We start from the raw sequence: 14,267 nt of genomic DNA, 5'->3' as shown, positions 1-14,267 counted from the left end.
AGTGGATCATCCACGATCGTGCACCACTACGCTTTAGTTTGGTTACACGCTAATTTCTGGGCGACACGTACCCTAACTATGTGATAGGAAGAGCATGGCCTCCCGGATCACCCGAAATTAATCCGATGGATTAATTTTAAGTGGTCACATCAAGTCGTTGAAAATGGAGATTGGAATCAAAGTCGTTTCAATAACGGAAAAATTACTTTAAAGGATACTGTTGTTTTGGTATTATGTACTTTTAGCTGGTAGTGACGTTCAGTGTTGAGTTCCTCAAGAAAGCATCTCCTCCTTCGTGTCTAAACTCAAGCAGAATATGTTCACATAGTCCAATTTGGCGACAGCCTTCGTGGTTTTTTTTTTTATCTCATTCGTACCTTATTATGATCAACGATTGTCTTATTGTACTTTATATTAAGTGGAAACTGATCTTGATGGAATAGATTAAACGGATTCTGCTTCACTATACTGCTCTTTGTTTACATTAGCCAACAAATTGTTGCTGTTTGACTTGGTGTGAAGGAGAGTTGAATTTTTTTACTATCTATATTGAACATTGCATTGTTCACCCCCCCCCCCTTATCCACCGTTGCAACGCTCTGCAATCATATATACCTCCCCCAGAACTTTCAACTCAAAAAAAATGTTGAAAAGTGATTTTTTAGTGCATCATCGATCTTCCCTAAGTCACAAAAACTATTCAAAGCTTTACGCCGAAATTGTCACCAGAGGAGCATGCTTTTCTTATAATGTATTCTCGTCACTTGCTGCACTTGTTGCAGCATGTTAATCTTGACTTTTACAATATCCGGATAGATTTTCTGCCTTGCGATTTCAAATTAATCCACTCTCACGTTATCTGAGAATTTCCTCCAAGTTAAGTCTGAATTTAATATGGCGCTTTTGTGATTTTTCTGCCTCGCAATTTCCTAACAATCTTTGGAAGTAGAGTCGATTCTCGAACAGAATTTTCGTGGATTCTCGAGTTAGAAAGTTTGTTGCAGACTTGTATCACCTTGTGCGAGAACTTCCGCTGATATAAGTGAAGGCAGATAAATTAAAAAAGGTTAGTTCAGGTTAGAAAATTACTTTTGTGGGTTTCTTTGAGGTTTGAAACCACGTCGAAAAGAAAATTGTGAGAGGTGTCGACTACAGTGCAGTGCGAGGTAATTCATATATCACCAACCCCATCAAGTTAAAATTCAAGGGCCTTTAGAAAAATCGATGGGAGAAAATTGGCAATTGTTCAGGTTAGTTAAGCATTCGAGTACTGCTGATTCTGGGGTAGTTCAGGCTAGTACACTTTACGTTAAGTCGAAATGTAGTGATTAGCCTACGTTAATCAAGTTTGTAACTTGCATAGAAATTGACCTCCAGATTAATAATTTGATCCTAAACGCCCACAAGCGGCGCACATATGCTATTTCTCTCATAGAATCAAACAGAAGTATAAGATTTCTTCAACATTGTATACGTCAGCCAAAGAGAAAACTAATAATGGAAAACTATAAGAAAGTACCGGAACGCTCAGTTAAGATTTTTCTTTGCAGAGCTCAAAAATTGAGGTATTCTTAGAATTTTAATCCCTTTTATTAATGGATAAAAATTAATTTAATGAACCTGGCAATTTTCTGAGCATAAAAAGATAATTTTTAATGGAGAGCTAACCATGTTCTTAATTGGTTCCAGAGAGATTTCCACTGCGATCTCAAAGAGTGCGTTCGCAGGAAACGGTACCTACGCGTTTTTTTCCCGTCGGAAAAGCCCTACAAAGCTGCTTGTTTACGAATGTAAAAATACGAATGTTGTTATAGAAACCCAAAGACATCAATTATTTTTAAATCAAATATGTATCGGGGAAAGCTTACTAATTTTAACGCCGTGACCACGAAGTTTCCGATTTCTCAAATATCAGGTTTCCGCATTGTTCCCTCGATTTCAAAGCGTTTTATACCACCCGTGTTTACCCTGTTTATAATAATAATAACCTTTTCTAGTAATTACTAAATAATATTTGTTTTGAACTTTGTCCAGTTTTCGTTTAATTGGAAAAGTTTGCACATTAGAAATTTGTGGCGACTCAGAGGCACAAACTTTCCCTTTCTAATGATTCCTATTTTAGGGGGACCACATTGTTCGTATCGATTGAAATAGGTGAATTCACCCTTAAAGACGTTATTTATTGGAGCATTCGTTACTAATTTTTCCAAACTCGCAAATGGTAGGTTTCGTGCGACTAGAACATGATTGTTGTTCTCCGTGGACATTTCCACTTCAGTTTTTCGACCCATCGGAGTTGTAAAAAGCGCAATATTACTACCTCCACGTTCTAGATCCAACACGGATGAACAACTGGACGTTCTAAACGGCGAATGAAGTTGCTGCGGCGCGCCCTCATTTGTCCTGATGACGACTTAAAACGTCGAAACCGAAACGTCGGCGGAAAAAACCGACGTAGTGCCCGTTGATACGTCCGATGTCAGTCTCGCAGGACGTTGACGTACCCATTATTTATTACATTTTAAATGTTTTTCGTAGGGTAGCTTAATCTAATTTGTCACTGTAGCTGATCTCGGCTAATTAGCCGCTTGTGCGTAGGACGTCTTCGTAATTAAAGTAAATTCCTTAGAAGCCCTTGCGCTGCAGAGTAGACGAAACGTTTCGACTTCTGCTTTGATATCTGATAACACTATTTTCCTAATTAGGGACGCTTAAGATCCTTTAAACGATGTAATTCACCTGTTTATACTTCATTTCAAGTCTGAACGGAAATGTCGGAGGTGAATTTTCAAGCAGTCATCGGCTGCGAATATGTCGAGAAGAATGCCGTATACGTTTTACTTTATTGAAAGTTTTCCTATTTCCCCATATTTCACAATTTATTTCCCCACATATCATGACTACATGCAGGTAACACAGAGAAAACCACATAGCGAATTATGTTTTATGGCACTCCGCAAACTTGGTATTAGGTTCCTAAATTAGAAAGAAAATGCCCGGTTTTATTTAGGTTCTTATTTCAGTCGGTCACGCCAAATTTTAATTTCAAGAGTATTACTTTAGCTGTTCGTGGTTTTACCTCGGTCGGAAACTTTTCCGATTACTTTTGAGTGATTTTTATGAAAGGAAGCGTTATACTGAGCGATCAAACCAGGCACTATAAACGTAGATATTATTAGTGTCATGAATAATTCAAATGCAGTGTATATCTAGACATTATTACTAAGAAAACGAATTGTCTAGAGTCCCAAAAGTGACAATCGAGACTGAGAAACCGGTACGAGAACATCATTAACTAAATTGTTTCCCCACTCAAACGAACCGGTCTCGGGTAAAATGAATCAACTTATTATGCCATGCACGTCGATATTCGGTTTGGAGGTAAAAAATAATGAATTAATTGACGCCAAGTTAAAAAATTAGATTCCTGCAAAAGGTTCATTTGAATGATTGGTTTTGAGTTGATGGTGCTTGCGTCTATTGGGTCTATTAAACTCCGGTAAGTTATTGTAGTGGTTTCATCGCAGGCGTAAATGGTTCTCCGGAGGATCAAGTTATCATAATCATAACTCTTTAATGACACAAAAACTCGATCGTCCTTATTTACCCATTGACCAGCTGCAGAAAATTTCAATTCCGAATGCAGAGCGGATGTAACGACAACTAAACGAGACCTCGTAAAAAATAATCTGAAAGATTCGCATCGGGTCATCTGGGAGGCCATGCGAGTAATTCTGTTCCTACAAACCAGAATCCCAGACGTACCTTTGATATTCAATTTGTTTCGAATGGACATGCTTTGTTAAGCAACATCATTAGACTTTGTTGCTTCAGGTTGGGTATAATCCGTCGCCATCGGTACGCTTTATCAGCCGAACATCCCCCATTGCCGTTTGGCTATGGATCTAAACTGCGCTGATGATATGTATTCCGGAAGTACTATACCCCTGAAAATTATCCCGAAATGTTCGTAACACTGGTTTGTATCAGCGTGTAAAATTTGTAATTTTTATAGCAAAAGAGCAGCAATGCGTACCGCTCTTTCTGTCGCCACTCGGCATACAGATTTCTTGAGAAACTTGGAGAAAGTTGAATCTTCTTTATCTTCGTAATAGGCCGTAACTTGTAATCATCAGCCAGAACGAGCAAGATTCTTCAACCAAAACTTACTTTGAAATAGGCCTTAATTCAGGTTAACTCAGTGGGATATAGAATGATGGATCCACAACTTTTCTTATAAATGCATGCAAATTTACGGCTGAGAGAAGCCTTAAAGACTTAATTACTTTCTTCACAAGAAGATGTAACTTGTAATCAAAAATAATTTTTATTTCTCCGCAAAATGTCTTTTCCTTCACGAAAAGCGACTGATCTTAACTCAACAATGAAGAGTAATTAAGTTTGTTCAACATTACTTTAAGTTAAGCTAAATGGATATTTGGTCGAACAAATATAAATGAAGAATATAATAATTTTTCTGTAACCCGGAAAGCAAATGTTCACAACCATTTTTAAAATTTAAGCTAACCTGAATTAAAAGATGTCTCTTAAATCCAAAGAAATCTTTGGATAAAGAAACCTACAGGCACCGAACCTATGTAATCATAGAAAGCTTGCTCAGCTGCGGTACTTTCACTTAGTCAAGCAATGCGCAAGGGTGACAACCTAAACAATCAGATATGTGTGTAAGGGAGGCGGGTAAATTTTTATATTTATTGAAGCAATTTTTGGTTATTAAAAATTAACAGAGCGCTATCGATTTCTTTTTAACGGCACAAGTCCAGTGGAGCAATCCGTAATTTCCTGCCATTTTTCACACACACTCATCATTTCAACAACTAAATAGTTGTTGAATTAGTTACATAAATACAATTCTTATATTATTAAGACCCTTTTTTCAGTAAATTGGGGCGATGAGAAAATTTTCATAATTCACCCTAAAATTTTATTTTTTCAAACATAATTTCTGATTGATTTAGGAATCACCGGAAAGAGGATATTTTTTCCTTTAAAATGAAGGGTGACAAGATGGAATTAACATGAATCGAAAATACTCTCGTTCTCACTCCTTCTCTTGTTTAAGATTACAGCTTGTTTTATGCGAATAGTTAAAAATAAGATAATGAACGGGATATAGGCTTTCGCGGACACGTAAAAAAGCTTTTTATATAAATTTTATGACTACATAACGGATGGATTTTATTATTATGCTCACTTTTACACTCAACTTCGAGTTTTAGCTCGGTTTTATTACCTCATTATACTCCAGTTCAGCAAATCTTTACGCTCATCAGATTAAATTTTTACTGCAATCGCCGTTAAAATTTGAAAGTATTATCATTATTTTAAAAGCTTGCTCGTCCTTCGATATGCATCATTTGAAATAATAACGGTAGCAGAGCAAAAGCAATTTCATTTCTATAGCTATCATCTACGTCAAGAATTAGATAGACATCGATTCCATTTATATGTGAAATGTATATATGTGGCGTATACTTCCATGGCTTTTTTGTATAAGTAGAAAAAGCTGATTTGTTTGGTTTACAAATGTAGAAAATATAATCAATATTCCATATTCAAAATTATATTTACCCCCCATTTTGTTGCGCTGATGTGGACAAACATAAAAAAAGTGTATCAGTTGAGATGCGTAACTTGGCAGGCGGAAAATTCAATAAAGCATACGAGCTAAAGGCAAGTCAACGCAAAAGTTATAAATTTCATCCCCCCTCAAACTTTATGAATTTTTTTAAAACTAATCTTAAAAACCAATTACGGACTCAACGAGAATGTAATTTAAAAATAATGTCATAAAATATTGGAAGATTCCATGTAATGGGCAACAATAAATCCGTTTTGTCCACCCGGAATTCGAGTTTTATTATTTTCAATTTCATACGGCAGATGCTTGGAAGTTTATAGTAGTTAGTTATAACCTCGTAATGTATGATACATACGATATTGTAAATTTCATTATCACGTAAATACAATTTTTCGTTTCCCCCATTTTATCCATGAGCCCCAACTTAGTAACATTCACGTCTGATATCTCTATTTAAATGAAGCGTTAGGTGTGAAAAGTTCTTGCACACTGGAGAACTTGTCTACCTATTTCATAAGAATTTGAATAGGTTGACGCCATTGAATTGGAATTAAGCACATGTTAAAAAGTTTGAGAGTTCGAAAGGTGTTCGGTACGTGTTTGAAAATTAAAGCTTCAAACCCAATTTAAGTTTAATTAAACGTTTTCGTAGTGTACGATTTTAAAGTTAAAAGGGAAGGCAAATAATAGTTTAAACGTAACGACGAAGTTTTGGTAGTTTAAAAATTTGTAGCTTTTCTCAGGGTAAAAGGAATTTGCCAAGGGATCTAGAAAAGTGGTTCATGATGAGATGATAACACAGCTTTCGGTGGTCTAAGGCGAAAACAAATAATAATGTTTTGTGTGAGCTTTACGGAAAATGAAATTTTCGTGAGGTTTAATTTTCAGGAATAATGGATATTTTGGCTAAACGACTTCCACGAGTTTCCTTCGACTTCAGCACAACTGGACGTCAAACTAATTCAGAATTCACGACTTAAGTTTTCAAACTTTTCGAATTGATTTTATATCAAGATTCTCTAAAAATCGGACTTTAAATAAAAAAGTAGTGGAACTCATTTCCCAAATTTATCAATAGTTTTCGAAATATTGTGAACATTTGAGTACCAACTATCTTCCCTTAATATCTCTTTTTTAATATCTAGTGCGGTCTAAAATATTGAACCTATTTTCGAAGTAATAGTATATTTCATTACGAGCCTGGAACATATTATATGACCGTGCACGCCTAATAATAATTCCCGGTATGAGGTGAAGCCGACCATTGGAAATCATGTAAGCACGTGAAAGGGTATTTTAGACCTGAAATGAACGAAAGTTTTCTTTATCAGACTGAAAACGATAACCAACATCTCCAATTGAATTGCGTGCTTCTGAAGTTGATTTTTTTATTTGTGAACTACTTTCTAAGACAATCCTGCTGCCTTATTTTATGTTTCTGTTTATGCCTATTTATCGTAGATATTAGCAAATTTAAAACGTATTTTCGGTACAATTACGACTGGGAAATGCTCGTTTTCGATCTCATGTAATGAAAATGTAATCATAGTGGTTGGAATAATATTTTGGCAAATATTGCTTTATTGCTGATTTATTGCACATGGCCCCAACAAACTATTTTAAAGCCGCAAAAAGCTAAATTTAGACTTCTTTACTTGAGCTACACGATTGAGAACGTACACACATTTACGATTAAATTATTTACCTCACAAGTATTTAAGGTGATTACTTTACGAAAGGCTAATTTTAGTTAACTTAACGAGGCAAGTTCGATTAGCAGTAGAGTACGCTAAAGCTCTTTTGGCCAGTTCTAAGCACCTACGGTAGTTTTTTTCGCAAGCGGACTTAAAGCGTAACATCATTTACCGTTACCGTACCGTACCGTACCGCACATATGTGGAACACGCACATAATTTCTGCTTTTACCCCTAGGAGGGAAAGCAGTTTCATGAATTTCTAGATACGCTAATACGATTATTTTCAATTTATAGCAATATGTAAACGTTTGTTTCTCGATGTCAAACCCGAATTTCCAAGGATTCAAAAATTGTCCCTAATTTCTATTTTTAAATCCAGATAATTTCGAACATCCTGCCAGTTTTTTATTTAACATGACACTGTTGCATTTTTCATTAATTTGAGAGTATAAATTGGTTCAAAGTTACTTTTGTGAATTTCGAAATTCAAAAACGAACACTTGGAGCTATGATCTTAGTTGAGGTTCTCGTCATTTCTGTTTTGAGAGGGGGGGGGGGGTAAAATAACGTTTTTCTCTCACTTTATAATAAATTATGATGCTACATACTATATGTATAGCGTTACTCCCGCTCCACTCAAGCAAAGTTGACAATTTAATACTTCAAAGATAATCGTGATGATCACATAAAGAGAATGTCATGCGAGCGCTGCCCCTACAAGAGGCCTGCGTTCAGCGACTATGAACCTCGTTTGACCCATAGTATGGAACGGGCTCCATGATATTTAATTTGAAGATATGCGAGGATGAGTAGCTACCATTTACCATTTTGCCACTACCAAGAGAGATTCAAGTTGAGTCTAGCATGGCTGTTATGTAGGGCCTAATTCGATGTATGTGGGAAGCAGGTTGGACTTTTGCGTATATTGCCAATAATGAAAGAAGGGATATTTAATGAATCGGAAGGAGAAGTTAATGAGAATCGAGTGGAATTACATGTAAGCCCTTTTTACTATTAACTGTGATTTCTCCCGCGTACATACCTCAAACCGCACTGATTAAATAATACTTTATGCATTAAGCAAACACTGTAAATTATTTACAACCCGACGGTGCTATGAACTGGTACTGAGACATACAAGAAACAGTGAAGAGGTAATGCAGTATCATCAATCAAGCAAAGAAATCAGCCAGACTAGATACAAATATTCGACGAGCCCTTCTGAATGTTACTCGAGTTACTTATCCGAGTTAACTGTAAGAGTGTTAGTAACTTCCGTTCTGCTGTATACATTTGAAAGTTAGAGCAAATGAACGTTCCAGAGTGCCCATGATGATTGGGTTACAGAGATTGTAATTTATCTGAGAACACCCTGTGGAAGTTTGAAAATGTAATGATATTTTCTTACTCAGAGTAAATAGGCTTTGCTGCGCTTCACCCTGTTGCATGCCTTAGCTTCGCTTCGCCCTTCAATCACTGGACTTAACTCGAGACACTCACTTTTACTCCTAGTGACATAATCTACTGTTCTCTGCTAGAGCGTGTGTGAAATAATAACGTTTTTGTCTTCTGCAAATGTAATTGATAATTAGCGTGCGCTGAAACCTTTACACGCACACGTGCGGTAAATAGTTTTAGAGCGCCCTCGTGAATAGCCACGACTTCACATTACTCGCAGACTCGGCACCTGCCAGTTTGGTTCGCTTACCGCACACGTGCGGTACAGCGTGACTTTCACCTCGCAAAGACATGCAGGGGGGCCACTTTATGGAACTCTCTCGGGAAAACGATGGGACAGAGTTTGAGAAAAAAATTGCGAGAATAATTGAGTATGATGAATCGATAAATTTGCTATAAAAACTTGACAAAAACGGAATATCATGCAATGAAATCAAGGTCGGCGTGTTTGGAGTTTCATAAAAAGTTTAATGGAAAACCGGTTGGGATTTTGTTTATCTCGTTACACCACTCGAAAAAAAAATACAAGATAAATTCCGTCTTTTTTCAACATATCTCAAAAATCTTAAAAAGCGTCTGTTGGAATGTTCGAACCATGAAACTACACCCACGAAAGCGCAACTTTTCTTAGATCTAATGTCTGTGTCGACTGCTACTAACGAGACCCCTATACTGGCCCTCATTATATTTGACACAGTGTACACCTTAAATGGTATTTAAAGAGCGTTGGAGCCCTGCTAACTAATGGATCATTTTTTCTTATGCACGGGAGCGAGTGAAACTCGCTAAAATAAATTCTTTTAATTATCAACCGTTAATTAGTTAATGGGAAGAATCATGCCAGAAAATCAAATTGAACTTTACAATGGAAAAGTTTTTCCGCTAGCGCTGAAAAGCATCACAATCGTCCGGAAAACTACCAAGACTTTAAAACTTTATTGTCTTATCAGCTAAAGAAGCAGAGAGTTTTCAAAATGGCAAAAAATCGCTTAACAACATTTTGTTTTTGTTTAATTTGATTTGAATTTTGGGAATTAGTTGTCAGTAATAACTGCGAAAAGCTTACCTAGAATGAGGGTGGACCCTTGCTGGAAAATCAAGAATAGGAAAACGAAAATGCCGACCACAAATTGACGTAAAAATCGCGCTTTTCGCGCCATGGGCTTCGCGGACTTCCACCCTTAGGATAGACGGCTTACTAACTGGAACAATTTCGCGCCAGAACCGTGTTCTTTCCAGCGCTTGCGTTCCAAATGGGCCCAATTATATTACGAAATCTGGAGAGATTTTTTCTTTTACTTAAAATTGTCGTTAATTTCTTCTGCCGAGGGCGTTTGGCACGTATCGAAATAGTATTCTTTAGAATTGGGTTGGGGGTATTATTGGTCCTGTTAAGGAGTGATTGAAACTTGAAACTCTCCCTCTTCGTTTTCCTTTCTCGCAAGCACGGAATAAAGATGACAGTTATAAAGGAGAAGAATGGTCGGAACCGTAATTGGGCCGCTTTTTATGTGTCTTATATTAAAATTTTTAATTGATTTTTTCTATCAAAATCCCCGTGCTTCAGCAAAAAAAACCCATAATACTTATTAATGCTCTTGTCAAATTACTTATAATTAGCATAAATTCCAATCCCCAAATCAAACATTGTCTTCCCCATGTAATGATGATTGGAAATACCTACATATGCCCTTCCATTAACTAGCACTCAAAGTAAATTTATTCCTCGTAATCCACTCTCCGGTCCTTAATGTTATATTAATGACGTATTATGATTGGTTCGCTTGTGTTATTGGACGGAATTAAATCGCAACTTGTTGGCTTCGAACAAACCCCCTTATGAGCTTGTAAGGGACGACTGAATTGCCTTAGCCCAAATAAGAATTACGATAAATTGGCTTCAAACGGGATGAGTAACTTAGCCGGGTAAAGCCCGATTTAACTAAATTAGGAAAATGTGGTAGTCTCATGACGGAAGGTGTGAGAAGGGACCAGAACGAAGACAATTGTGCAGTGAGATAGAGAATACGTAGGTGTGATCTATCACTCATAGAGCAGGACTGCATGCACGGCCTTCCAGGCCACCCGATTTGAATACTCTAGATTTTTTTATGATATAACTTGTAGTCAAAAATGGAGGAAATCTAAAAAACGGGATGTTTGAGTCGTGTGCCATTATTCAACATACGTTAGGTTTATTTCAGGCGAAGTGACGGTGCTCAAATTTACTAGTTACTGTGAATGTTTGCAGTTCATTTTTGACAATTATATTGTGTTTTGCTATTTTAAAATAGAAAAAGGCTAAAAAATTCCACATTTCCAATCTTCGGGCAGTAAAAATTACACGCCGACAAAATAAATCTCTCTAGCAACTGTTACCCCGTATTTATGGAAACATAATTTTTTCCTCGTGTAAGTGTAACATAAAAATTTGAAGGGCCCAGACGCAGCGGCCTGTCCTGCGGCTATATAAATGAGGTAATAAAAAATACCTTCTGGACATATGTGACCAATTTTATTCGAATAAATCGCTTGGGCCAGGATTTGGGACCCACCAATTTATGGAAAGCTCGCCGACTAATCATTTATTAAGTATACACCTCATTGCGACATGTCATATGTATTGACAATTCAACTTTGAGCCTCCGTAAATAAGAAAAATTCCAGGTTTCCTAATTTAGAGCGTTGTGCGGTATTGGGCTAGAGGCCCGTGTAGTCACGGCATGTTTCATCCACGAATTTCGCCGTCATATCAATTAAATGGTTATTTCTAAGCTTTTTTTAATGGGAGTTTACGCTCCTAACTTTCGGGGCGAAACGCTAAAGAAAACTTGGGAATATACATGTTCAGGGGACATTAACGTCGACATTCTCCGTAAAGGCATCATTAAGACGAATGGCGTGTAACCAGAAATCACGAACGTAAGGTATTTGGCTCGAGTTTCCTAAAATACCGCATTCTTGGAGTGTTTCCTGCAGTCTTTGAGTTCAAAATTGTCAATAATGATCAAGAGCACGTCGCGATTTAACAGATAATTCTCCAAAAGGAATTCACAATTTTATTTCCTACAAAGGAAAGTTTTCCAATAGCAGAAATTAGACTTGAGGTAAATCACAGAAAAAATTCCAGTGCACAGCTCAGTTATGTGAAAATATGGCCTGCATAGAAATTCCCATGACCTATAACGAACTCCTTTCTACTATAACGTTCTCTTGTATAAGTTTTTATATTTGGTCTTTATACGTTTCCGTACAGCCCCATCACTAGCGAACCCTTTCATATACAATCAGAAGATGATTCTGTTGGGGAATATAAGCATCATCGTTAAGGTTGTATAGCACCACATACGAAATGGCAAATATGTTATCTATTGCATATTATTCTCATAATACGCAACGTTAAGGGCGGCATTCTCTGAATATATGAATATGCTCCAAGAGGATTTGAGCATAAGACAAAATTGAATTCAATTCTGAAAAGGATGGTTACCTTCAAATACTCATTGGGTTAAAAATCAATGGTTGCAAGCTAAATCGCGTAACTTTAACTAATGAGTAGAATATTGCATATTACTTATAGTACTTAATACAATAATTTAATGGCCTAAATACCATTCGAGAATCTAATACCACCAACTATATAGAAATCAATCTTTTTCTAAATCATGATTGCCCAAGCACTCGATTCTGCATGTTTAGAAAAACTTCTTTTGGTACTTTATCCAAACAATATACCCTCAAATTTCATCCTGATGATGGGATGAGGACACATCCTACAATCTTACGTAAAACCGACTTCTATCTTGTAAAATTCAGAGAAGGTTCAAACTGCGAATTAAGATTATATGAAGAGTAAATTGACATTTTTAGCGCTAACAGGCGCACATTGTAAAACTTTTTAGAACTACATATAGGGTGGCCAAAATTAATTAAGACCACAAGGATAATTTTTTCAAATAGAATTCCTTTATTCTCGCATTCGTTTTAATTGCTGCTAACGATTGAAGTAATTCTTATGTAGCATAATCTAAACTTATTTTCAATTATTTTCTAAAAATGTTCGAAAAAAGGACGCCTAAATGTGTATATTATTTATATTTTAACGATCCGCACTTTTTAAATAATTTTCGAGAGAGCAACATGGTTTGCGCTGTTTGTACTTTGATTTTGACAGACCTATCAAATGACACTAATTTTTCAATTTTCAAAAACTATGAAAATTTCATAAACATTGGAAATTCCAAATTAATGTCGTTTGATAGATTTAAATCGTCTGACTCTATCTCAAACAGTTCAAACTTATGGCGTCAAAACATAAATAATTTTAAAATTTAGAAGCTATTTTCTCGAAAGTAACTAACGTTAACTCTAAGATGTGCCACTTACGAAATTCTTAAAATATTAAGCGACATTTAAAACTGCTGGGAAAATAAAGGGTTTCCATTTGAAAATATTGACCTAGTGATCTTTCTTTGCCTACCCTGTAAAATTTCAAAAGTGCCCCCGTTAGTCTTAATATGTGTGTTAAATTTTATCAACCAGCTATAAATTACTTAAGAGTAATTGCCTTGTAACACACACAGCTAAAAGAGTCACCCTTTATAATATGTATTTCGTGTTTCAAATTTGACCCCCGTTATTAAGATCTCGGAAACAACAAAAGGTACAGGGCCAAATGAAGAGTAAATTTCAAATGTACTGCGTATTTTTTAGAAAATATTGAAGATATGTTAAAATTTAGGAAAACTGTTTACATTTTTAAGAGTTTATTTGGAAAGATACGCATTCACACATGGATTTCATTTCGCTTCAATCCTCTAAAAATCTCGCTTATTAATGATTATCATTAAGTGACAAGAGAAATACTCAGCATAGGCAGGCTAGAAGTAAAATGGTCAAGAATCATGAAACAATATCTATGACTAAATGTAGCAATCAGTAAAAAGAGCAGATAATACAAATATGTATAAAAAAAAACACTAATTGAAAAAATTCGGCAATAAGCGTTGTCTGGCACCAGATAATAACTTAATTCTCACTGAAGTCGATACCTGCATCTCGATCACAATTCACAAAGACGCATGGTGGGTGTGTGACTAATGTCACAGTGTCATTATCAAATTAAACGCCAAATAAAGTTAACTACCAAAAAATTATACCAGGTGTCTCAAAATAAATCTGTCAATATGCTTACTGTGGGTTCCTATGATCGAAATAAGAAAAAAAGTTCGTACAAACATGGGCCCTTTTTCGCTTCTTTTCTAAAAAAGAGTGATAAAAAATTATTGTTTTTTAGCTTTTTCTTAACAGGTCCGTTGCGGCATTAAATATTTTTATGAACTTCAGGAGCGTCAGTTGGATGCAGACCATATCTTTTAAAGAAAATAAAATGTTTTTAATGTTGCGTCCCCATTAATGTGACCCTGAACATTTTAAATGAAAAATATTATATGGCAATGGTTTAAAAAAGTAAAAATAATTTTCTGAATGCATCATATTTCTGCAAAAAA

At 35.9% G+C, this 14,267-nt stretch overlaps 1 protein-coding gene across 2 annotated transcripts in view; it reads right to left on the bottom strand.

Moving 5' to 3' along the window:
• LOC136340547 (lachesin-like) overlaps nucleotides 1-9,937 on the bottom strand; it is a 60,834-nt gene extending 50,897 nt beyond the window's left edge. For both annotated transcript variants that reach the window (XM_066284716.1, XM_066284717.1), the window contains exon 1: nucleotides 9,824-9,937. In XM_066284716.1, coding sequence (XP_066140813.1) covers nucleotides 9,824-9,917 — 94 coding nt within the window. In that variant the 5' untranslated portion in view covers nucleotides 9,918-9,937. The remainder of the gene's footprint in view (nucleotides 1-9,823) is intronic.
• Between the last annotated feature and the right edge of the window lie 4,330 nt (nucleotides 9,938-14,267).

This window comes from Euwallacea fornicatus, chromosome 8, assembly GCF_040115645.1.
Source record: "Euwallacea fornicatus isolate EFF26 chromosome 8, ASM4011564v1, whole genome shotgun sequence".
Classification (NCBI taxonomy): domain Eukaryota; kingdom Metazoa; phylum Arthropoda; class Insecta; order Coleoptera; family Curculionidae; genus Euwallacea; species Euwallacea fornicatus.
Note: the sequence above shows the minus strand (reverse complement) of the source record. Positions and strands in the feature narration are given on the sequence as shown.